General features: G+C 40.2%; 1 protein-coding gene across 3 annotated transcripts in view; it reads right to left on the reverse strand.

Annotated features, from left to right (window-relative positions):
- Stxbp6 (syntaxin binding protein 6) overlaps positions 1 to 26,997 on the reverse strand; it is a 216,722-nt gene that overhangs the window by 153,840 nt on the left and 35,885 nt on the right. For all 3 annotated transcript variants that reach the window (XM_029484359.1, XM_029484358.1, XM_029484356.1), the window contains exon 2: positions 7,659 to 7,847. In XM_029484359.1, the coding sequence (XP_029340219.1) occupies positions 7,659 to 7,812 (154 nt within the window). In that variant the 5' untranslated portion in view covers positions 7,813 to 7,847. The remainder of the gene's footprint in view (positions 1 to 7,658; positions 7,848 to 26,997) is intronic.

Consider the following 26,997-nt stretch of genomic DNA (forward strand, 5'->3'; position numbering starts at 1 on the left):
GAGAGAAAGACACCAGCAGCATCTCATTGTGAGTAACAGCAACTTCTGCAGAGTCAAAGGAAGCCTCAGCCATTCTGATCCGTCTTAAACCCCAGAGTTAGCCCTGAGCTCAGGCTTTGCAGTATGGAAACCAGAGAACCTCAGCAGGCATGCGTGAAGTCCCTGCTGCTAAAGCCCACCCTTTTAGAGGCTCACATCTGGTGATCAGAACAGAACGGAGGAACCCCAGCAGCGAGGTGCCAAGTGGCAGTGTGGATGTGGTTGCGAGCACACTTGTGCTCAGAGAACAGTAGGCAATTGGCAGGCTGAGCTTTACAGTCCTGGAGAACCTGCCAAGTGCACTCCCTGTGCTTCTGGTCAGTTGCTGTTTCTTCTGGAAAATTCTGCATATGGTTTATCATAACTAATTAGGGTAAAATATCAATCAATCATAGTCTCTCTCTCTCTCTCTCTCTCTCTCTCTCTCTCCCCATATACACACACACACACCACAGTAACAGGAAAGAATTGCAGAAACAAATAAAAACCTGAGCTGCCTTTAAAAGTTGGGCCCGAGGCATCTGTGTCAGCCTCTCCCACTTCTGTTGTTTGGTTAGCAGTGCACTTGACTGACCCCAGAGAATGTTTTGTTCCATTTTGTTTCTTCTTTTGAAGTACTGAAGATAGGTGTAGAAAAAAATAGCCTCTCACGTTTCAGAGACGGGAACCTGACCGACTGAGCGGGTTCTTTGATTAAGCGTGTTCTTACTCCCAACATACAGGGCAATCCATAAACACCCATGAGGTCATATCCTTAAGTTTTCATCGCAAATCCCTGAAACAGAACAGCAATGCATACGATGCCAGCTAAGAGTGGACCTTGAGGAGGGAGGTTGGAAATAATTTTGGAGTAAAGAGATTTAAGAGAAGCTGACTTAGGATGCGAGGATCAGAATGACTGAGATTGTTGTTGGGTGGACCACAGGAAGGAGTGTCAGTGAAGCCGGGGCAGAGAGCCCCAGGGGAGCAGGAGGGAAACCAAATCTGATCTGCTGTGTGACAGTGCTTCACATGATACAAGTATCCATGTCTGTCACAGCCATACATTTTAAAACCCCGCCGATGAATTAGCATTGCCTAACATAAACCTGACACTGCTCAGGTTGAATGGCATCTGTTTCAGGCACTACATAGATACATCCAGAGCCCAGTTACCTTTTAAACTATCCTCGAGTACTGGTAACAAACACTCCCACTTTGGCAATCAGAACACTGAGCCTCAAAGCTTCGGCAAAGTAGGGTATCAATCAATGCCTTAGCAGACACTAACTGGATGTCTAAGTTGGTGCTCCACAATATAGGGATAGAAATGCAAAGATAAGAGAGACTCGTAGGATTTACACCTCTGCCCACAATGTACTGATCAATCCCAGGTGATGTCTCAGCATCACGACAAAGCGCACTATCCTCTAAAAGCACAAGCTGAGAAAAGCCCCAAACTAAAGAACCACGCATGTGTTTGACAACAGTCCCTCCTTGCTTAGCTACTGTTGGGATACCTACAGCCCCTTGCCTTGCTTAGCCACAATCCAGAGGGAACTCTGTCTCGGGAGCTCCCTAGCCACTTGTTCTACCTTTGCAATTACTGAAAACTATCCTATCCAACACAAGTGAGTGAGTCAGCTGTGAAACTGCTCCTGGAAACAGGGGGTTGGGTGGTGGGAGAGTGCACAGATGGCGTTTCCTTTTTAAATGAAATGTTTTGGCATCAGCCTCTGTCAAGAGCTTTCCCTTGTTTCCATCTGGTTTGGGTCCTGGAACACACACAGGAGAGAATGGGAAAAGCAAACTCCGCCTGCGTGCTAAACCACTAGAAAAGCTAAAGTGCCTGCCAGGACTTCCTCTAGGTCCCCAGAGACCAGAGCATTCTGCTCAAGGAATGTCTTCATGTTGTGTTAAGGGAATGGGAGAGCTCTGTTCTTCAGACCTAGCTCTGTGCTGGAGAAAAATATTTGAAAGTGTGTATACTTTGGAGCAGAGAGTCTTTCTTGCGTGTGGTCTCAGCCCTGTGTTATCTCGCTGTTCCACTTCATGCAGGGCACTTATCCTCTTAGCTCTGGCTGGGTCATCTGGAGAGCAGAAATAACAGAAGCTAGCATGTTGATTAACTGAGGTGGTACATAGTAACTTCCTGGTTGTCTACTGTTGGGCTCATCTGTTCAAAGGGACTTCAGAAAAAGATAATGATATTCCTATTAATTTTCACAAGAAATTACCTAGAGTCGTAAGAACCCCTAAGAACTCTTCTATTCTACAAATGAACAAACAAACCAAGTTTGTGCATAGCCAGGTCACTATGAGGAGACACTGAATTGCTCTGGGGAGTCGGTTTCTAAGACTCAAATATATCTACTAGTAGCACCTTTAGATGTGTATGAGATTTACAGCTTGGCTTACAAATCTTACCATCCAGCCAAAAGCCGAAAGCATAACCTGTAGGAAACAAGGCAAAGCCAAGGAATGCTCATCAGCTGCTTGAGATAGTGAAGAAGGATGTTGGTTTTGGGATTCTCACGCAACTCTTATGCCAGTAGAAAGCAGAGCACAGTCATTAAGGGAACACAAACTAGGGTCAAGCTACCCAGGTTCAAAACCAGGTACTGCTACTCATGACAACATTCTTAAGCAAGCTAATTCATGTCTGTCTTCAGTTCCTCACCAAAAAAAATGCAAAGAACTACATCACAGCAGTATTGTAAGGGTAGGATGGATGACCATAGGGAAAGAAATGGAGCCAATGGTTATGACTATTTTAACCAATGGTTTCATTATTACAAAGAGAAAGATTATCAATAAACATTACAGAGAACATGGCAGTTCTATAAGACTAAAAAGACTACAAGAAAAATAACAGAAATAAGATAACAAGGGTAACTTTGTTTTGGATTTCATTGCTTTCCAAAGTTACTTCACCTTATGGCTGAATTTAAGTACCAAATCTTCATAATAGAGGTGTACCCTGACAAGTCCTACACCTGTATAAATGTCTATTAATGAACGCCTTCGACATGAATAGGAAGAAGCGACATATGAAAAAGGAACACTTCTCTATCACCTGTAAACAGAGGAGACTCCACCCTTTCGGATACCACCCGAGCGAAGTCAGAGGCATGGGGGTACGTTAGCACCAGCCTAGATTTTACTTCTTAATGGAAGCACATAAAACTGTAGAACTGTAGAAGGGAACTAAAAAGTACTCTTTTAAATAAAATTCAATACCCCAAATAAGGCATTATGTCACATATTCCAGTGCACAGTCCATAGTCTAAGTCCCTCAAATGGTAAAATGCATTTAATACCTGCATAATGCAGATAGTTTTCCCCAAGCTTCCTGGTGAAGTTAGTGCGTCCTGGAAGAGGCCAGCGTTAGTGTTCCTCAAAAGGTTCCAGGGTTACTTACTCCCTTGAACACTAAGGTTAACAGCTGCTAAGATACAGGGCAGAAGCACCAGCTCCCGTCCTCCTAATCTACAGCCTTCTGTGGAACACATCTGCATAAATTACTTCATCAGAGTGTATTCAGAACTTTTTTTTAACACAATTTTGTTCGTTCTACAAATCTGTAATAATTTGAGAAGAACTAAGGTTTTTCTGTGCTAACAAGATATGTAAAAGAATGTGCTAATCACAAAAATTGGTTTTCATGTGCTCCTTCTGTGGGGGCATAGCAGCAGCCAGGGAGAGAGTGGATCCATTTATGAATATGAGAGCTAATATCAAATATTATACATACTAAATTAAAATAGAATCAGGTAAACAGGTTGTAAGGATGAAAATTACAGTATTTCAGCAGAAAAGTGGACTGTAAGAACAAAGCAATTTTAATTTAGCATGGATCAGTTTAATTTACAGACTCAAATTATCATGGGGAGATAACCTGAATCTTTATCCTTTGAATGTATTAATAGTTCCAAGTCTATACCCGAATCTGTCAAATAACAAGCCAGTCATAAATCCAAATAGCAGCCTCTAATAAGTACTTAACATATAACTTCACCTAGAAATATGGGAGGTACTATGAGGAACTTAGAAGAACATACCAGTTCTAGCTTTGAACATCCTAATGATGTTTTCCACACTTGTCTGTCCATGTGGCCACATGTACTGGTAGTTCATTTCTTTTCACTACTGGATAAATTCTACCGCATAGGTATAAAATACTTTGTTCATTCACTCAACATAGGTTGAGATTTTAATTATCTTTGGTTTCTGTTGTTAGGAATTTACAACCTGTCATATGGGAGGAATTTACTAAGTGTGAGATATTTACTAAGTACATGGTTATATATACGGTTCTGTGACTGGCTCATTTTGTAAGACTTTCATATGAACAGTTTTTGCTCATTTGCTTGCATTCTTTCATTTTATAAGGCAAAGTTTTCTCTATGTATCCTGGCTGACCCGGAAATCACTCAGTAGATCAGGCTTGCCTTGAATCCAGAGATCCATCTGCCTCTGCCTCTGAAGTGCTAGAATCAAAAGTCTGTGCCACCACACCCAGATTATACTCACACATTTATCACCCCCCCCAAAAAAAAAAGGAGTTGACTTGAGTGTCCAGTGAGAAACTGTCAAGTTCAATTTCCTTGTGAATAAGTTGGAATGACTACCTTTTTTCTTCCAAAATAATAGCTAAAAAAACCCAAGATAGATCCTCTTATTTCCTCTACTTTGGTATATATTGAAAATATTTCCTTACAATATATAACTTCTCTGAAAGTAGTAGGTTTTATAGTCACAGACCTCTGGGCCTCACATCATAAATTATGTATGACATTGAGGAAAAAAATCACATTAATACTAGACTAGTTAAGATACTATATAAATATACCAATGCCTACATGCATATTTTGCAAGCTTCTTTTTTCCCTTCATCTTAATGCTTCATAGTGTTTAAAGGATGGTTAAAAAATATTGCAGACCTTGCCTTAATGAATACAAAAGTTGCCTGCTATAAATGAATAGTGGTTTTCATCTAAGAAGCTCCCAGAAAGCACAGGCGATTTACACTAAGAGCAGAAAAAGGCCTGTCATCCTTGCTTGCCCTTCAAATCCTCCCACTGTAGTCAGCTACAAAGAAGTGGTCCCTAATAGTCTAGAGGAAATGGAAAACCCTGAGGCCCTTTGCATAGCTAATAAGACTACCCTTCCTCTCCCTGAATGGTCTTCCCACAACCCACTTCAAGACATGGAAGCCCTTTCTTCCAAACAGGACTAATTCTTCCAGACCTGCATATTTGTATTTTTCTTTTGCTTTATTCATAGTTTATAATTATGTGGATGTTCTTTTAAAGCAATTAATGTCCACAGTAACCCATCTAACTTGTATATTTGTTTTCTTATAAGTATACACTCAGCACCTAGGACATTTGGCCAAAGATAAAAAATATTGATTAACTTGCTAGTTAAAACATTAGTTTACCAGGACTGATAAGCCTCCAAACTGTACATAAACAAAATAATAGAGGAAGTCATTACTTTGTCTCTAAGTAAAAGAGCAGAATGCAACTAATTGTGTGTGTGTGTGTGTGAGAGAGAGAGAGAGAGAGAGAGAGAGAGAGAGAGAGCGCTACCTGGTTCTTTCTGCCCTGGTTTTCATTCTATTGTCTATTAATCTATCAAATCTACTTCACATACCCTCTCACAATGAAAAAAAAAAATGATGAGGATGAAAACTTCCAGAATAACAGATTTTCCTCCATTAGAATGCCAAAACAACACAAAAACAAAAAAACAAAACCAAACAAAGAAACTCTTGTCATTTCCAACCCAAAGGTCTTGATAATTAACAGGAACGCAGCAGCCGAAAGTCCCAGGTCATTATCTTTAACTCTAAGGAAGAAGGTTATGCCTCCATTTGAGGAGCCTGTTAGAATTCCCATTACCACTCTCAGATACTTTATGATCAGAAACAGGCAGATAATAATATCCATTGAAAGGCCAAAGAAAATTGTTGTCCTTCGCTTACAGGTAGAGACCAGGCAAAATTCAACTGCTTTCTGAACCACGCACTTTTCATTTAGATATGTTTCTATAGGAAATCTCAGAGCAGTGAAGAGAGTCAAGCTTTAAAAAAGGTTAGCATGTCATATGTCTGTGCTCAGGAAAACACAAAACAAGATTATTGGCACATATTTTGTACATTGTTGGCAACAAAACAAAACAAAACAAAAACCTCTGGGGTCCAAATTTTAAAACATGAAAATTAAGACATGGATCTTATCAACAAAATCCTGGGCTAGTACCAAGAAAGGCTTCTTTGAGCTGGAGAACTTGGGTCTGTGATTGAGGGTGCTGTCTAATCTTTCACAAGGCCTGTATTCACCTCCAGTACACACTTCGTGGCTCAGAGATGTCAATAACACAAGTTCCAACAGGTCTGCTTCACCCTCCTTAGCACCACCATTACACATACATGTCATATAGACATACATGTAGGAAAAACTCCCACAAACATAAAATAAAAAGAGCAAGTATCGAGAGAGAGAGAGAGAGAGAGAGAGAGAGAGAGAGAGAGAGAGAAATGTAGTCACTGGTTTTAATTTAGTCCTTCTTTGGTCAGTTAGTGCTTAGCTAAAGAGACACAAGCGTCTTCTAAGCATACTTAAAGTTGGTCAACCTAATCCAGATTTAGGAAGCAAAGAATAGTTTCCCAGGTTGACTCCCTCACCCTCTAAGTCAATAAAAATTCACTTCTAACAATTACTAAGGCATGCCTACCGAAGTGCTATGCTCTCATTTCATTCCAACCTAAGAGAGTCCCGTAAATTCAAATCTCTCCGATGAAGTCACTGATAGCTTGAAATGAATTCTGACTAATCCTTAATTTTGCTGAAAAGCTAAAAACGGGTTTTAAAATTAAAGTTTTATTCCCAAACCACAACTCAAAAAGATTCTGTAACAGATGAACTGTGGTACGCTTAGTTTATCCATTCCTATTATGAGAAATATCACATGAAAAAATATTACAAATGCCTTTAGTGCTTAGTAGCACCCAGAAGCTCATGGAAAATTTATCTGGATTTTATCTCAAAAACAAAAAACAAAAAACAAAAAAACAAAAACACTTGGTTTGTATCCACAGTAAATCCCACAGATCTCTCTAACCACAAACAGAAAAAAAAATAATAATCCAACAAAATTTCAAGCATTGAAAAACAGATGGTTATTCGTCACAAGGAGGTGGATGTCAGGCAAAGCAATGATTTGTGGACGGAATCTTCTTTGTCCTAATCCAGAAAACACCAATACTAGTCTCAAGAAAAACTATTCCTAACTGTTGGCAACAGTCTAGCAAAAAATAAAAAAGAAAAATAACATTTTTTAAAAAGTGAAGCCCAGTCTGCTAGTAATGACCATTATCCAAATACCAAGAAGAGTTCTAGAACAAAACTCCCGAAGGACAGACACTCCCTCTGAAGGAAAGAACAAATAAGGAGAGGCCTGCCAGGCTCTGCAGAAACTCTTCAGGGGCCAGAAGACTGAACTTCAGCATCTCATCAACAGAGAAGGCAGGGTGGAGAACAAAGATGGGAAAAGAGTGGAAGGGGAGACACTACCAAATGAACGAGACCCTCCGGATGCCTTAGAATTAACCATCTTAAAACAAATGTCATTACCTGACAGGCAGATATAAGTTAAGTATTCGCCTTGACCCCCAGTTGCCAAGAAAGGAATCTTTTTCTTTGTCCTTCTCTTGACTTGGACAGCTCCCAGCATTCTTTCATCAAGAGGTGCAAAAATTTCCTTGCTGATGGCAGACTTGGCACTCATTGTAGAGCCACCCAGGAGGGCACGCAGGGAATTTTCTGAAGAAAAAGAAAAGGAAAAGTTGGAACTGACGATATCGTAGATCTTACGGGAATGAGCAGCCAGTGTTTACAGTTCAGTTTGCATTACAGGTGTGGTGCTGTTCAGTTTGCAGGTTAACCTCTGAGTTCCAGAATCGTTCATAGCCAGCTCTTCATGTTGCACTGTCTACAGAGATGCAAGGAAAAAGGGAGTGTGTTTCTACTACCTGAAATGTCCAACACAGGGTGACATGAACAGCAAGCAAGGGGCTCTAGGGGGGTTGCTAGTGTCTACCACAGCTGTGCCTTTCCGTACCTGACAACAGTATCCATCCTCTTCCTCCTTTGCCAGGAACAATTCACACTTGCAGTGGAGAAGTCTTTCCACTGTCTAACAACCCTTAAATTGAGTTCTCTGTGCCTCTACCAAATCTTAAACGTCATTGTAAATACACTTTCCTAACTGCATTCATGGTGGAAATGAGTGTCATCTTTTCCATAATAGCCATTTAAGAAAAGGAAGACCATTAATTTTAACACTGCTCACCTCCATTCATCAGCTAAGGAGCTCTTGGTTATTGGTCTCCTGTGGTGCACTATTGTCCAGTGTTCCACTGCACAGACTTTTCACCATCTGGACACTTGCCCAGTCTTCCCCACTTTCTTTCAGCTCCAGGGGGACATGGAATTTTAAATCCATGTCTGACTAGTGCCAAGTTTTTGGAAGTGCCACCCAGCAGTTCTGACTTGATGGCACCGTGATTAACAGGTAACAGGTGACCAAGAATGAAAGAAATGAAGCAGTTTCCACCACAATACACATACTAACGCAGTCACAGCTCTGACTATGTATTTGGTTTCCCAAAGATATATTTCCAAGATGATCTAAGTTCTGTTTCTGGTTTGTGTGTGTGTGTGTGTGTGTGTGTGTGTGTGTGTGTGTTCGAGATCAATCTATAAATGAGTCCAGCTCAAGAGTATTAGGCAAATCTACTACAGTCCACCACTGTAGTCACACATAACCTGTGATTCATCGCTAACCAATATTCATTCAGGCAACTGAAAAATTCACAATTAGGCTCAGGGAGAAAGCTCACAAAAGCACAAGAACCCCAGTTCCATTGCCAGAAGAGGAGGCTAGCTGTGGTGGCATGCATTTGTCAACCCGGTACTCTGAGGATGAGGCAGGGGGGTGACTCAAGTTCCCTGGCCTGCCAGCCTATTATACTGTTCTACTCAGTGAGTGCCAGGCCAATCAATGGAGCTGAAAAATAAAACAGGATTACAATGACTGAGAAAAAGCATCCAAGGTTGATCTCTGGCCTCCACACTTTCACACACATGCGTGCATGCATGCATACCTGTACACATATGAACATCATATGTCCCAGCCAGAACTGAAGGTGCAGGGAATGCCGCTGTCCTTCTCTCACAGGTTGTTTAGAGTACTGAGGTCCTGCATACAGCCTGGCAGCACGGTATATGCCATCTCAGTAGCTCAAAGGCTTCGTCAGACTGCCCTGAAACTGACCGGCTGATAGAGAAGTACCCACTATGTGCTACCTTGTGTTTGGTAATTAAGACAAAGTCTCAGTCCTGCAAGGGTTGATTACAGACCACATCACAAGTTTCAACGACAGGCCAGTGAGGTGGTTCAGTGAGCACAATCAGTTCTGATTGTTAAATAGGTTAATATGTTCAGATCATGCATTCTAATGCCTCGATAGGCTTCACTAATCTTAAACATGGCAGATTCTTATTAACTCCTATCATGATATGAATAATGAGATAGTCTTTGAACTGTAAAAATTGAATGAATGTACCCAGGCAGAGCAGAAGATATTTGGAAGAATAATATTCAACTTTACTTAGCAAAGTCTCACTTATTTTCATGTATAGATACACACAAATACACAGTCTCATCTATTAAGATACAAGCACAAGATTGAGGCATCAGGGGCTGTTCTCCCTTGAAAATCACGACTAGAAGAGAGGATCGTTTTCATTCTAGGGTCAAATGTCATTTTTTTCCCTTTACTCTTTTATTTTTTTCTTTCCGGCGCTTTCTAATGTACTTGAAGGTGTATGTTTTCAGTGTTGTACTGGGAATGTTAATGTTCAATGGAGAACTTCAGAGCGTAAATGGGGTACTGCGTTGCCTTCTTAAATCCAGTTGCACATCTGAATTCACTAATTCAGAATCTTCTAGACAGTAGTTTAAACAACTCTCTAACTTATTCTCGGGTTGCCATGCAATTGTCTGGCCACCAGGTTTAAAAGCCATTACCTTATCCAAAACTAAAACCCTGACCAGAAAGTTAGCAATTGTTAGAAAACAGATCATTTTGGGAGAGGGAACATATGCACGTGGGTAAAGAACAGGTTACATGAACACATTACATCTGTTAGCAAATTCTTCCATGTAACTCAACGAATACTTTCAACTAGTATTTCTCATTGGTAGAAACTGAAAGAAACCAGTTAAGACAGATGAATGTGATAACATTCCAGGTTTTAAAGTACAGCCACAACAAGCTCAATGGTATCAACAAGCCTAGAAGAATCTCCACTTGTGGTGGGGGATAGGGGGTAGGGGCGTGGCACTGGCACTGAATATCAAGAATCCACACTTGAGGCCTCATGAGGTTTACAAATGTAAGACTGAGTTAATCAGATATATAAAGTATTTGAGCAGCACTCTTAAAGGAGCCACGCACTTCTATATGGAGAAAAACAAATAAAGATATAAGAATAAAAAAAAATAATAAATAAAAAGATTTTTAAAAAAGCTTTCTCTTGCCTGTCAGGAAAGTATTTGATAGGAAACGGAGGGGAGGTTCCATCCAGACTTTATATCTGTCATCTCTGGGCCTTGATCACAGGGATCAAGGGGCCCAAGGGTCAAGGTCTGAGACTTGTTCACCTGTGCCTATCTTCAGCTTATTCTGCTACACAAAGGGGGATTGGAATCACTGTTTTTAGTGTATCTGAAGGTCTCTGTATTTAATGGCTCACTTGTTAAGCAAATTAGTAAAACTGTTTCATGAGCAGAAGTCCATGGCTGGTGTTCTGCACATCACTAGTAAGGAATCCCTAAGTGTCTATAGTCCTTCATGAATTTACAAAGCACTTTCTACGGTCAATCCCAAATGTAGGTCAGGATAGCAGCGGAATGTATCCTCTCAAGGCTGCAAATAAGAATCATTAGATATGTCTTTTTATAACGGTAAATTATTCCAATTTTATCCAATTCCTTGTAGGCTACAGATTATGGGAAAGTGTTAAAATGTCCTCTCCTGAACATAGTATTTAAGTGGAAAAACCCTTTGAACCAGAAGCTTGACTATTAGAGAAATGTATATAATGTAATACAGATAAGATACATGCTTACCCGAGGGTCATTTCAAAAGCAACACATGAATACCATAACAATCATAAATTTTCATTGCTAAAATACAGAAGAGCTAGAGCCCATCTACCCAATGGAATATTACATAAATTTTAAAATCAGGGCCATGCATATAGGACAGGAATTCAGATCCTTGGAACTGTCAAAAGTAAGGGTGTCAGCCGCCTTAGAATTCCAGCCTCAGAAGGCTGAGATGGGGGATTCCCAGAGCAAGCTGGGTTATGAGGCTAGCCATATCAATGAGCTGAGAGTTCCTGACTCATTAAATAATGTGCAAGATAAATCCCTATATGCAAACCCACCCATGTTCACATGCATCCACACATACTACGCATGCTACATAGTACACCTGCATACCACATACACATGAAATGGGAAGAAAATGAAAAAGGACTCATAGACTCTCCTGTGTAGGAGACATTACGTACACGGAATTCTTTGTGCCTGTGGCCCATTCTACTTCAGTTAGAGAAGTACACTCCTTTTATCTCCTCTTTCCCTGTTTGTTTGCTAAGGCTATCCTTTGTATAGGTTTGATATTCAAAAACAAATTCTGCGCTGCCACAGACCTGGTTTATGAGTTAACTTACATTGTCCTTGTATTTGTAATTCACCACATCTCAACATTAACAAACAAAATGGCAAACCAATATGTAAATCCAAAATATAATAATAACAACAACAACAACAATAACAACAACAATAACAATAACAACAATACCTTTGGTTTGAAACCATCACCTACAGGAGGAAGTCCTGGAAGTGGCCCAAGCCAACTCCTATCGTGTTCAAGTACAGACAAAACCACACAAGGTGGATTCTATGCACAAACATCTTAATTATTTGCTATGTTCAGCATTCTAGCTGAATTACTGCTCTTTACTCAAGTTAAAAAAAAATAAGAAGAGGAAAAAGTGCTAGAAGTATACATTAAACACACACATACTCTCTCTTAAAGAGAAAAGGATCTATAGAAAGCCATACTGACTTGAATCTTAGATAAATTTTAAGTTTTCTCAACTAAGCAAATTCAATTTTAAAACAGCTGAGTTATAACACTAAAAAGCTAAACCTGTAGAGTGAACTTTCAGTTTTTAAGTATATGAGATCTCTAAATACTTAAAATATAGATGAAACTGGTATGTTCTGAACTACTTTTAAATTACTATAAAAGGTCTTCTAAATAGTCTTTAATTCCACTATCAGTTTTAAATCAATACTCCCTATGTGAATATCTGATTTGGACAATGCCCCCAAATTATGTTTGGTCAAGACCTGCAGTATGCTATGACATCAATGGTACTTTCTGCCCTGAAATCTTCTGTGGCAGAGGGTCGCACATAAAAAATGATACTTCATGGGCCCATTTTATGCACACCTAACATAGTCGTTTGAGAGGCCAGGTTCTAAAGCTTTCAATACCTGTACCATTTCATAAGTGAAACTTAAGGTTAGGTCCCTTAACACTTTTGATCTCATCCTCTGACCAAGTATTTTAATTCCAGACTCAATTGGAATTAACTCCAGAGGTCAGTTTCATGGTTTTGCCCATGTAGTTCAATGAGAATGCCAATAGAAATATTCCAGCTCCCACAAGCACCTCCCCATGACACTGCCTCAAAGTCTAACAAGAGAGGCACAAATGTGAATTTTGTATTCAAGAAGCCTTATAGATATATTTACACATGGGAAAAAGAAACTGCTACAGATGAGAAAAGCAGGTGGTTAAGTAAACGACTGTAGGTCCCAGAGCTTCTCAATAGCAAACAGGGATCTGAACCTAGGAAATACAACTCCAGAAGAATATCTGCTCCTTGGTACCATCTTATATTGAAGAAAGGAAAGGGAAGGGGGAGGAAAAAAATGTATTCTAAGTAAACAAAATCAAACTTCAGTATTTCTTCATTTCCCTCTGATCGATTTGCTCTCTGATGGAAAAGATCCTATTGTTTCCCTTGCCCAGCAACAAGAAAAATAACAAATTGTGCTACGGTCATCCCGGGATGCTATAAATTTGTCCTGTATGTGTACAGCACATGACTTTCCAGCTTTATTGGCAAAGACCATCACATGGTGTCATTAACATAACCTATTTTCTTTCCACAAGTTAAACTGCGGATTTGGTACATCGGGCAAGAAGGCAATAGATGTCCATCTGCAGAAAGAGGACTGGAAGAACAGTCCACGAATGGAGATGGGTGGGAATTCTGAATACTTGCGAAAAAATTCCAAGCAAACAAGGCAAGGGTCTTGTGACCTGTTTCTTCAAACCACAGCCTATTCCTTAGATTTTGTTTTGGTGCTCCTCCCAGGTGTAGTGGATAGGAGTGTGTTTACTTCAGCTGTTGTTATATTCATTTGTCTCTATGGAAAAATATTTTTGCCGTGTGCGGCTTGTCCTGATGATTATATACTTTACTCAGGTGACTCTTCTTAACCCTCCAAGCATAAATTGTCTGAAGCTCTGAATAAAGTTGGCCCCTCTCATTTTTAGGTCCTGCTCTCCCAGGTTCTTGCTACCAACGAGAATGGCAACAGAAGCCAATGCCTAGGGAGCCTCGTAGCAAAGCTATCTGCCACCCTCCTTTTGACTCCAATCAGGAGTCAGTGCCTGAGAAGAGCTCGGATGGTTGCCTTGAGGCAGTTGAAAGACACTTCTTTCAAAGGTCTCTGCTGGCTCTCAAGGGGCACTCTGCTTTCCACCCCTTTGTGGTACTGCCCAACTCTACCATTTCAAAGGCACAACTTTGACCCTGTTGGTTGTCATTCATCCCTCACATATTCTATAACGTCTGTTTTCTTCTTTGTTGCTTCAAGCAACTGTAGCTTGCCAGTAGCAATGCCCCAAGCTTCAAAAGTGACTCCACGGGGGTATTCCATACATTCTGCTTTACTGAGACGGCTCTCAGAAAGACTTTCACCATACACAACCACTTGGTTGATTTTTTTGGTTCCTGCCCAGCAACAATTAAGATGTAGATTCTCAGCCACACTTTGAGCATTTGTATGCTTCACATTCTACCAACAGAATCATCCTGATGACTGTCTTTCTCCTTCAGTTCTAATTCAGAAGCTGAGGTCCAAAGTCATACATCCAAAGAGAAAGCAAGTCAAACGTTAGACTCGACACTGGTCTCTGCTTCACTGCAATGTTCTTTCCAACCAAACTTAGAGAATCATGATACGAGGATATAAAATATTACACTAGTCCCAAGATTATAGATGAAGAGAGCAGGCATATACTGTCAGAGTAAAGACAAAAAGAAAGCACAATTCCTCACAGTAGGGATGCTTCTCAGACTCAGTCCTTTCCTTGAGCACTGGCACAAAATTAAGTCCTAGCCTCCATCACCCCAAACCCATATATTTCTAAACCTTGATATCAGGCCAACACTTCTCTTGAATTTTCACAGTTTGTGTGGTTTTTTTTTTCCCCATTGGCTGTTGAGACCAAAAGTGGAACAGGTCCAAGTGGAACAGGCTGGGGAGTCCAAGAAACACAGAATAACTTTGGCCTAGTCCCAACCCATAGATCTCTGTGCTGCCTCCAGTTTGCAGAAGCCCTTCTACAACCTTGGAGCTCTGAGCCACCATCGGGTGAATACATCCAGGGCAATTCACATGGACATTATCATTCTGCAAATTACCACTTTGGCATTGGTAGTCTCCACACTCAGAACAAGATCAGCTGTTATATGGGCTCCTTGGTACCTATTCCTGGCAAGCAATAAGACAGGAAATAGGAATCCGTGAAGCCCAATGCTTGTCTTTGAAACGGTACCCTTCAGCCACAATACAAAAACAGTACCAGGTGCCTGCAATCTGTAATCAGTGCTCTATTAAAATGCTTTCAGAAAAGGCAGGATTATCCTGATTTCTGCAGACAGCTGCACGAGGTCCTGCTGGGTAACTGCAGAGTCTTTTACAGGTTCACTAAAGACTCCCCAGAAGCAATGAGCTGGAATACTGAGGTTAGGATCCAGTGTCAAAAGACTGTGAAATTTCTATGTAGTTGTCATACATAGATGGGTAGGAATCCATAGTTTATGTCTCAGATTGTTACAGAATAACCTATAAATCCAGGTCAGACTCAAGGCTCACATGCAAATGCAGACTCTGCTCTATACAATCAGCCATTCTGTCATTCAATGTCAATCCCTTTCAATCAACATGGTCCAGAAAATAGCTAACTTCTGACCTAACTAGCCATAACAATTTGATAGAGATGAGGGGGGCGGGGAAATCTGTCAATGGAATACTATCTAAAATGAACTCAACACTAGTAGAAATGTAATAATGGCTCACATTGACAAATTAGAGGGACATTCGAGTCTATGTGATCAAGAAGCTGGGGTCAAGGCATAATGGTTATTTTTCTCCTACCCCAACTTGAGAATTGATGGAGAGTGAACAGAAGTCTACATTTGTCATCATTGATCTAAGCTAGTCAAGGTCACTGATCTAAACCTGTGTCTGCATCTTTGAAAGAGGACACTGTACCCACTTCACAAGTCTCCCTGAAGCACTGCATGGAAATCAGCTACCACTTGAGGTGCCTTGCCCTTGACTGACAAAGCTAAGCATATCAGAATATCTTATAGCATTTGGCAACACATGTCCCACACAATGTATCTGATGAAAGCTGTTGCCAAATGGCATCCTGCTTCATCTTCCAAATCTATGATGAAAGAGAAGACATGTCCTCATCTCTCCCAGATAGAAAAATGGAAACAACAGGTCCTGCCTCAGCAATCCTGCCCTCCCTCTACGGCTACCACCCCTTGACTAGGCATATAAATTGCCAAACTAAAGAGAAAATAAAGACAAGATGAAGCTGAAGTCTACTGCACTGTGAATAACTTTGTGACCTGGGAAGACACAGAATGGTTGGGGTATTTAGAAGAGGAAGAGGAAGAAGAGGAAGAGGAGGAAGAGAAAATGCACACACAGATCAAAATTCAATATGGTAGCCCTTCCTAGAAACTCGAGATTCTGAAGTGAATAAGCAACAAAGTCTTTTCTCCTCCAGAGAGCTTGCATTCTCATGGCTATGAAGAATGTCAAGACTAAACACATGGCTCTCATCCTAAAGGTCATAAGAAATAGCTTATTTTGGAGTATTCTGAATGACCAGAGCCCAGGAACACAGATGTAAGATACCTCTAAATTCATGTTCCAATGTGGAAGCAATTTACATTTTATAGCTTGACAAAACCAAGTCCTAAAGCAAGGCAAGTTTAAAATACTTTTTGTTGGGTACTTCAGAGAGACAGTTACAGCAAGATGGGAAAAGCTTTTCTATAGGCTCATTATGCTATCTGACAACATTCAGTAGCTTTGGGTTGGTGAAAGCCAGTGTGTCTGCTAAGTCAATAGATTCCAATGGTTTTTATCTATTAGTCATAGAATGTTATTTCTGACAAAGAGGTGTGCAAGGAATGGCTGGAACTAAAGCTAGTCCAAAATAAGGTAGCTAGCCTCTCCACACTACTGAGATTTTAATCAATCAATCTCTGCAGACAGAGCATCTTCTCAGAACTTGACTTTCATAGGAATAACTAACAAGCCCATAAATTAACACAGTAGCTGAAAAGAAGCTGGCTGGGCAAAGGAATAAAAAACAGTTATTGCCCTTTGCCACTAACCATCAGGTTGTAAAATCAAATAATGGGGAGCCTAGATCTTCTAGCAAGGTATCTAGAAGTCTTAATGAATATTTTTGTTCCTAGAATATAGTACTCCTTTTTAAGCTGAGGTAGCAAATTCATCTGGGGTACAAGATAACTATCTATATATCTATCTTTACTCAACATTTTCTGAGGAATTACTATAGTCTGGATTCCTTGTAAAGTTTAGAGATCATAGGCAAACTAGACATATTCAAGGAGAAAGATCAGGAAAAAAGAGACAAGCAACAAGATTAAATTAACAAAGAGAATGTGTTGTTTCCTGGGAAAGGAGGCAGGTACAGCTTAATCCTTCAGAGACCTGTGGTCAGGAGACACTTCCTCTATTAAGTAGATCCTTGAAATGTAATTAAAGACGTTAATCTGGTACATTTTCAAGGATTGTGCAGGCAGCTCCACTTCTGTTGAAAGTCAGTCTTGGGAAGCTGTTGGCTCTGTGGGAGAGACCTAGTAGGTCATTTCCTGTCAGTGCCTCTACCTGTGATCTATTTGCACAGTTGGTGCAATAATCTGCTCTGAGAGGCAGATCCCATCCTCAGGGGGAATGCAGGTACGTATTGGAACAGACTCCACAGAAAGCACAAGAGAAAAGAAGCATCATGGGAAAAAGTGAAGTGTCAGACAAATATGATGTCAGTCATTCTTAAATGTCTGTTTGGTACTAAAGATCATTTGAGGGGGTCGGGTGGAAAAATATGTTTAAAAACCATTATATTAACAGTATGGGTCGCTAGGTTTATTTTCCAGTACCAAGCAAACCAATAAATAACTCATCTCTACTTATGAATAAGTTCACTGAAGAGGCACAGGGCCGAATGAATAAAGTGTCTTGGTTTGTGCACATGGTCAAATAAATGTTTTTTAAGTAAAACACATTTTTCAATTTCTCTTGCACTTTAAGAGAATTTGGCAGCCCAAGACTTGGATCTTTCACCATCCCTACAATCTTAAATGGATAAGTCACCACTACTTCCAGTCTCCTGGTTCCCAGTGATGTGAACATCCTTGTCTGCCGTCCATGTTTGAATCCTGCTAGTCCTCCAATAACTGGCCAACTCATTATTCACTGAGGATGTGGAACCTGGTATACACACCAAAGTAAACAGTAGGCAGAACAGCTAAAACATACAGTTTCAGAAAAGTAGATTAGGACTGAATCTAAACAAACAAACAGAATCTAAAATACTGATTAATGACAGAGAGAAGCTGAGATAAGAAACCATTACCTCCAGGTGGATGGGAGGGACCAAGAACATCAAAACAAACTGAGATTTAGACCTGGATCAAAGGGCTGAAGTGCATTATTTTACATACCAAAGCAAACCTGACCTCCAGGTTCCCCCAGCATGCCTCAGTCCCTACATGTTACAAGGCATGGATGGTATACCTGCCCTCTATGCTACACTTTCCAGCCCAGGGGCTGGGCTTCCCCTACTCAAGACACTCTTCCTTGTATAATCCAAACATTTTGGTCTCTGTTCTCTATCCCCCTCTCTGCTTGTTTCTCTCTCCCTATGTTCGTGCTCATGTTTTTTCTCTCCCCAACCTCCTCTGTTTCCTTCCCTATGGTGACTTTTCTGGCCTAGTTCCTTGGGACCAGTGAATCCATCAATAAAACTACCTTTATGTACTTTAACTTGGCTTGAATTGGCTCATTTCACCAGCAAAGAATAGGTATCAAAAAGATCAACTAATTTTATAACATAAACATCTTCAATACTGTGGCTTGCCCTCTGCCCTCTTCCAACATGTCTGTTGTACTAGTAACGTGCAGAAGACAAACATGAGAAACAAACATGAACACCATGAAATATGTCATGGGGGGGAAAGGAATGTGGGTATTAGCAGACACATGTGTGGCCAACTGGAATAAACTTGTGGAGGACATTTCAGTTCTATTTATAACACAAGAAAAACTTTTGAAATTGGCACACACAGCACAACAGCAAGCCTGCTCAAAAAGATTTTTTCCTGAGTAGATCACCGAATGAGTAGACAAAGATGCATACTCTAGAATGTGTCTCTACTTCATGGGCATTAGAAATAACTGCCTGAGTTGTCCTCTGAGGGGTGTAACCAGCAGCTGACACAGACAGATTGAGACACCCACAGCCAAATGGTGAATAGAAATTGGGAACTCTTACTGAAGAATTTAAGGAAGGATGGCGGACTCTGAAGGGGCTAGGAACTCCACAGGAAGACCAATAGAGTCAAGTTGAAGCAACAACTAAAAAACATACATGGGCTTGACCTAGGCCTCCCCACTCAGATTTGTAGTTTGGCCTTCATGTGGGTAGCAAACAACTGGGAACAGCTATCCCCAAAGCTCTTGCCTGTCCATGGGATATGTCCCAATAGCTGGGCTGCTTTGTCTGGCCTCAGTAGGAGATGCCTAGCCTTGCAGAGACTTGAAGTGCCAGGGTTGGGGGATAACTATGGGGGAGGGGGCCTACTCAGAGGAGAAAGGGGGTGGGGAGATTGTGTGAGGGATTGAGGAGAGGGGCAGTGAGTGTGATATAAAGTGAATAAGTAAAAAAAAAAAAATAAAATAAAATTGTTTTAAAAAGAAAAAAAGAAATACCTGCCTGGTGGTTGTCTTCCTCTGATATCCTAGTTGAAGTCTCAAATAAGTGCTGGCACTCCACGGAACTTCATGGCAAATGTGACTTGGTTATGCTTTCTTGCTTCCAGTCAAGTCTGTCATTGTGGATCTACTATGTGCCAAGTCTGTGCTAGCAATCTCAGAGAGAAATAGGACAGCCACTGCATGTGTCACCATGGCAGCAAAGGCCCATTAAGGGAAAACTGTCTCCTTCTGGCTGGAGACTGATACCCCTGGCCTGGGTGGATACTTAACATTCCAGCTGGGGTTCTCAGTGCCTTGGCTAAGTGCTCACTCCCCCGGAAGATGGGTTCACCTTAAGGCATGCTGAGTAAGTATCACTTTAATGAGATAATCTATTCCCAGAATTCCTGCCCTTGGACCCATAGCTTACATAACTCAGTTATGCTATGGCATACATAATGGGTGCTTTTCTGGATTATTCCAAAAAGGGCAACTTTTCCTTTTTTTCTTCTTTCTATCCCTTCTCCACGAAGACTTTCCCTACCACTTAGGGCTTCACCCCTCTAAACCGCCCCATTTCTGTCATGTTGACAATCTAAAATGTCATGGCTTCACCCCGCTCCCCCTCTTCTCTATCACCCTTCTCTCATAGCTTGCCTGCCCTGAGGTGTTTCTTTTAAAGTCTAATAAAATTATCCTTGAGCTTCTGTTCAAGTTCCTTCTCAATTTTTTTTTAATTTTATTAATGAAGCTAAGAAGCCTATAAGCAGAGCCCCATTTCCTCAGTAGCACATGGAAAGGCCCAGTAGCACCACACATCAGGATACTGTGGTGATGGAGCACTGAGCCTATGGGGAGGTTCTACACAACCACTGCCATCACAGGGACCACTGGCTTAAAGCCCATGGCTCAGTTACAGGCAAGCGGCATTCTCTTAACTCTTGATATTTTTTATTTGTGCCTATCCATTCTTTGAAAGTCCTGGGAAGCAAATGTCCTGGACTTCTGTGGTTATCTGCAAAATATCTGTAGGAAGATGAATTAAACGATGCCAAAGGATCAGTTAAGACAACCACCGTGCGCTTAATTCCCCATGTAAACTACTTTCAATTACACACTGATACAAAGTCTGATTATTTTCTATGTGTCTTTCAATAAAATAGAAACATCTCCATGGTTTGGGAAGGGTTCCACAGGGTGAGGCTAACTAACCGGCTCCGGCAGAGCTGAGAAGCTATGAGGAGCAGGAGCCCAGGGTTGTAAATCAGGTATTTTTATTCACCAAATTAAGATAAATAACTTAGAACCAATTAAGGTTGATAAATCCCCTCCCTGCCACATCTCTGCAAAGGATCGATGAGTTAATTAATGTGAAGTCATATGGTATTTGCTCCTGGCCTGGATGCTTTCTGGCTTCACATTGTGTTGATGCTCAGTTGTTTGAGAAATGGTGATGCTACTTTCTAGTATTCCAATTCTGACCTTCTATCCTAACATCCTCAATGGTATGTAAACATAAAAACCTCTTGCTGTACTTGGTGAACTAGAGAAAGCAAGTGACTAACTGTAAAATAGTGACAATGCAGTGCGGAAAGTGAAATGTTTCATCCTTTTTCTGAGCAATTAACTTAGAAACCACCTGGAAATTAGCCAAGATAAAACAGCTCTGAAATAAATAAGCTCAATCATAAAATCGAAGTCCGATAGATACCTATTCTGTCCAAAACAAAATGGAGATGCTCTAATTCCTTAATGAGATGGGTGGGGAGGGGATCTAGTTTGATACACCACAACTACTGAGATTCCATCTTACTCTATGTCATTCTTTAAAATTACTAAGAAATTCATCTGGAACACACTACAAACACAAACAACTCCATAACCAGATTTTAGCAAGGAAAAGACACAAAAGAAGAAACTAATGAAAAAGCACAAGAAGAAAGGAAAAGATGCCAAAGTGTTCCCAAAGTTCCAGGTGGTTCCAGACAACCATAATACAGTTACTAAAAGAGTAACTCAGAAGGGGCTCTTAACATAGCAGCAAACTCACCTCATGGAAGAGGCAGGCAATGAGCAGGGGACTGGAAGCTCGGCCTCCAGGAGAGCCAACTGCTTCCAAGCATTTGACCTCAGAATCCCAGCAAAAGGCTGCTCATTGCCAGGCACTGGCTGCCTTTCTACACACAGCATAAGCTAAGCCAGTAATCAATGTATAGCGCACCTTTCACATGGCTGGATTGAGAGGTGAGGTTTCCTCATGTTTGTTAAATAAGCATTAAGAGCCTTCACCACAGCACATGAGGCAGGTATGACAGACACATGTGTCATTATTCTGTGGGCTATGTTCAATCTCTAGTGTCTAGAAAAAGAGGAGGTGGTGGAGACAGTGGCAGCAGGAAGGGCAGTGGCAGTTGAGACAGGGTCTCACTAAGTTGCCCAAGCTGGCCTTGAACTTATTGTTTAGCTCAGGCAAGCCTTGGTTCACTTTATGGTCCCCCGTCTCAGCCACCCAAATGTTAATAGTTGCAATTATTGGCCTGCACCACCAATGGCTGCTTCTTATAAAGAGCTGTAAGCGTGTGGGGTTACTATGGGGACAGAGTACATTAGAGAAGATTTAGGGGACTGTATATAGGAAATAAGTTATGCCATAGGTAGAGAAATGTGATGCTTCAGGAGACCTCAGTTCTCACTCTGTGGTTCAGCAGAACCTGCTGACCTGTTTGATGAAGCACATGGGTACAACTCTCAGGTCTAAACTGAATAGCAGACAAATGAGTCCTTGAACCAGGAAGAGTCACTCTGTCTACAATATGGCATCACTTGAAAAAGATAAGTCAGGCCAGTCATATGCTGAAATCACACTGCAAGAAAACATAACTAATCCCACCCACAGGCTAAACACACATCACATTAGTGTCATCCACCACACATCAGGGGTAGGAGCTGAAGATGTGCTGGGGATTACAGTGCAGAGAAAGACTGGGAGGAGATTAATTATACACACGCAAAGTTACAGGCACAGCTCACGTACAGATTGAAGGCAGTGTGGCAGATATACAGAGGGGGCATTAAGTGGGCAGAGGGGAATAGAAAAGACAGAACTGTTGCTTACATTAACTGAATGAATCTACAAGACCTGAACACTGAAGGGTACACAAGATAAAATTTGCAAGTGTGTGTCTCACTCTCTGTATTTAGAGAGGAGAGGCCTACAAGCTGCCTGACTAAGCTCCTCCAAGTCACTGTGAGAACACAGGTTAATATGAATATTATATGTAAGGGGTAAATAGAACATACTGACAGCCAGCTCAGAGCTTTCACTGTCTGTCAGATGCTCAGCTCACCTTGCTTTCATCATCCCCAAAGGCAAGATAAATCTAGTCGAAAGAGGTATTAATGTGAGACGACTTTGGTACTTTTTGTTAGAGAAAACCAACCAATTCAAAGATGCAATTCTCACAAACCCAAACCACAGTAAGTATGTTTTTCCAATGAAAATGGGCTGGCAGGATGGCTCCGCAGTAAAGAGGATGGCTGCTCTTTCAGAGAATAGGGTTCAATTCCCAGAGCCCACATGAGAGCTTACCACTACCTGTAAATCCAGTTTCGGTGGATCTAAGCCCTCTTCTGGCCTCCAAACATGAGACATATATGATGTAAAGACATACATGAGGACAGACACTGAATAAATACATAAAATAACAAAGTATTTTTAATTTTTTCATACAATATATTTTTATCATATTCCTTTTTCTCACCTGGTTCTGCCTAGCTCTTCCCACTTCCATAAATATTCAACTTCATATTCCATCTCAAATAAGCAAACAAAGAACACAAAAAATAATAAGAAAAAAAATCCCAATGAACAAGCAAAAATAAGAAAGTTAGAAAGATTATATGTGTATATATATATATATATATATCACCCCCTAACACACACACACATACATAGTAGCAACATGAAGTAGGAAACCCTTGGTGAACAGGCTGCATATTGGTACACTCCTGGATCCCTGGAGATGCCAAAGGGCCACAGCAGAACACAGATGGGGACATCTCTGTCAGCTACAAGGCACTGAGTGCAACAATGCCATCTTTATCCATTTTTGCCTCCTCCCAATTTTAAGTAAACTTCCCTTTGAGAGACAGATACTACAGAGAAAGGGGAAAAAAACAAAGAATCAGGAAGTGACTTCTGCAGTCCAGCCTTTCACAGGTTAGGGCACTAAGGCCCAGAGGGGAAAAGTATTTATGTACATTATTATATAAAACATTATTATATTTATTATATAAAATATATTATATTATTATATAAAAGTTTACCTACAAAATATAAATAGCACATATTGAGATTCATTCTATAGCTGGTTTATTATTCTCTTCTGTTTCAAATCCCCTCCCCCTCAACCAACCAAATTCTTAAAGCTCCTGGGTTCTGCCTTGTGCCCACTGTTAGCTCTGCTCATCTTCATTTTCTTGAGTTCACAGACTAAAAGATAAACTGCTTTACTTCTGCATCAAGTCCAAATGTTTCTTTGTTATCAAATATGTGTGTGTGTGTGTGTGTGTGTGTGTGTGTGTGTGTGTGTGTGTGTGTACATGCCTGATGTTTTGGGAGGATGTGTACAACGGTGTCCATGTAGAGTTCCGAGGATACAGATCCAACTCAGGTCACCAGGCTTAAGCATCCATCACCTCTACCTGCTGAGCCAATGCGGGACACGTTATGCATCTTCGTATCACCCAACCTGAGTACCTTAGAAACAAAGCACATATATTTCTAAATATGTAGAACCCTTTACACTGTAAAAGCAATATAAAATGGATAATGAGAAACAAGAGGCCAAAATAAGAATCACCCTTCATAGATAATTGCTAGCAAGCACACTGTACAATCTTCTAAACTGCTCTCTATAAATATATAATTCACATACCGAGAAATAGACAGTTTCCGTGGTATATAGGAAGAACTACAACTAGCTTTACCATTAAATGTGTATATATAACATGTTTATGCAGATGTATATACAATAGATATAAATTTTTATTTGAAAATGGAGAAGAAAGAATTTATCACATTTTTAAGTTATTTCTTTATACAAATATGTCATTTTAATCAATTTTCTATTTATATATATATATATATTAGCTTTTTGATGATAAAAATACAAGACAACTACTATGCATCTATATGAATACTTATGGAAAAAATGATACATATTTTTTGAGTGTCTCTACAATTGGGGGCGCTGGTTTTTTGGTTTTTGATTATTTTGTTTGTTTGGGGTTTTTTGCTTTTTTGTTTTGAGGTAGGGTTTCTCTGCATAGTCTTAGCTATCCTGGAACTAGCTCTGTAGACCAGGCTGGCCTAGAATTGAAAGAGATCCACCTGACTTTGCCTCCTGACTACTGGGATTATAGGCATGTGCCACTACTCCCTGACATAATGCAAATTTTAATTAACATCCACCCCTGGTGTATCCAATTGTTCTTTTCCAGTTCAATATATTTTAATCTTTCTATTTTTTATTAACCTAATAAGTAAAAGATGAACTAATATTAAAATTTTCATTTCTTAACTTATAAGGTGATACAAAAAACACTGTTCAATAATGTTCAAGTCATCTATTCTTATGTATAAGTTAGAGATAAAAAATGAGAGCGAAGTCTTTTTGTTTAGTTACTGGGTTAAAAAAATCATACAAACTTTAGAAATAAAAGAGAAATTGCTCATTGGTTGCTATAGAAACCCTAATTCTACTTAATCTAAAGAAAAACCAAAGTGTGTGTTAAGTGAGCTCTCTGTCATTATAGGAGGACTGGTGAGTAGGCACAGACTGATATCTAACACAGAATTCTGAAAATGAACAAGGCTGAGCTAAGCTACTTTAGCCTATTTGTTAAGACTCACACATTCCTACAAATCAGCCTGAATTTACCAGACAGCTACTGCAGGCTTGGCAGACACCGAAGACATAAACGTTGCTCAGGTCCTGTCCCTGACCTTGAGCAGTTGCTCCATTTTTTTTTTTTTTCTGTGTAAAACAGAAAGTTATTTGGAGATGGAATTACTCTTGCCATATAGAAATGCTTCAAAGAATTGTCTTCAAAACAGCAATGTTGCCTGTAATATTTAACAGGTTAAAAAGCTCAACTTAAGACATTTGTCAAATGGACAAAGACAGAATTGTCTGTGGAGAATATGCAGCCTTTTAGCCTTGGCTATAAATGTTCCTTGCTCTCACAGTAGTGAACATAAACCCCCTTTTAGTTAATTATTAGTTGGAAGAAGGTGGGTTATTTTTATAATTGATACAGAGCCAAAATGCCCTGTAATGAAGGATTGTTGCTCGCCTTGTGTGTCAGGGGGTGGAGATCTTACGTTTCTTTGTAGTCTGCCCTGCACATTAGCTTCTGGAGAACATACTAGTCATTGAAGGCAAAGGCCCAGAGATACATATTCAAATGCTGTGGCAGAAGAAGAGCCTGTGCCTTCACATTCCTCCCCGGTTGTCTAAAGCATAAACTGTGAACTTAATGGGTGTAAATCCTTGCAACCATGCCCAAGTTTATACTAACTAATACGTGACTCTTCCCAAGGCCTTGGATGGTTTCAGGACAGGGTTGTGAACAGAATGACCAGGGCATGTTTAGAGGGACAGGACTTTCACCTCCATTCTCAAGGATTCCTTATTTCTGTTAGCATGTTTTTTTATTTCTAGCACTTTCCTTCCAACTTCTTCTAATTTCATCTCCTTGCATACATTACCCATTTGTCCCTGCTTGTTGTCTACAGTGTGCATTAGAGCCTTTAATAGATCACCACCTTTTAAATTCTTTATTGGTAATCCCAACATCTACATCAGGACACAGTCTGGTTTTATGTTATTATTTGTCCTTCCTGTACGTGTTTTTCTTAACTTTTGGCATAGCTTACATTTTTTTTTCCTTGAATGTGATACATGTTAATAGGAAGTAAGGTAACTAACTATACTACTAGTGTGACAAGTTATTTTCTTCATAATTAAGACAGAGGGTAGCACTATTTTTTTTGTTTTTTGCTTGTTTGTTTGTTTGTTTGTTGTTTTTGTTTTGTTTTGTTTTTCAAGACAGGGTTTCTCTGCATAGCCCTGGCTGTCTTGGAACTCACTTTGTAGAGAGAAACTCGAACTCAGAAATCGCCTGCCTCTGCCTCCCAAGTGCCAGGATTAAAGGCGTGTGCCACCATGCCCGGTTTAGCACTATTTTTTATAATTAAACATACTCCTGAATTTATCTATGCTTATTATTTTTTCCTCACAATAATTTCAATGAAGACAAAAACATGACATTATCCTCTACCATGAAGTATTATTCTTCAACTTAAACATGATTATTCTGTCCAAATATGTATTTTCTACTAGGTGTGTGGTGTAAAATATACTTATGCAATCAGTAGACCAGCTTCTCCCAACCAAGTATTAACAATGCCTGACCTTGCTTAGCTTCCATGAGAAGACAAGA

The sequence above is a fragment of the Mus caroli genome, chromosome 12 (genome assembly GCF_900094665.2).
Source record: "Mus caroli chromosome 12, CAROLI_EIJ_v1.1, whole genome shotgun sequence".
Classification (NCBI taxonomy): domain Eukaryota; kingdom Metazoa; phylum Chordata; class Mammalia; order Rodentia; family Muridae; genus Mus; species Mus caroli.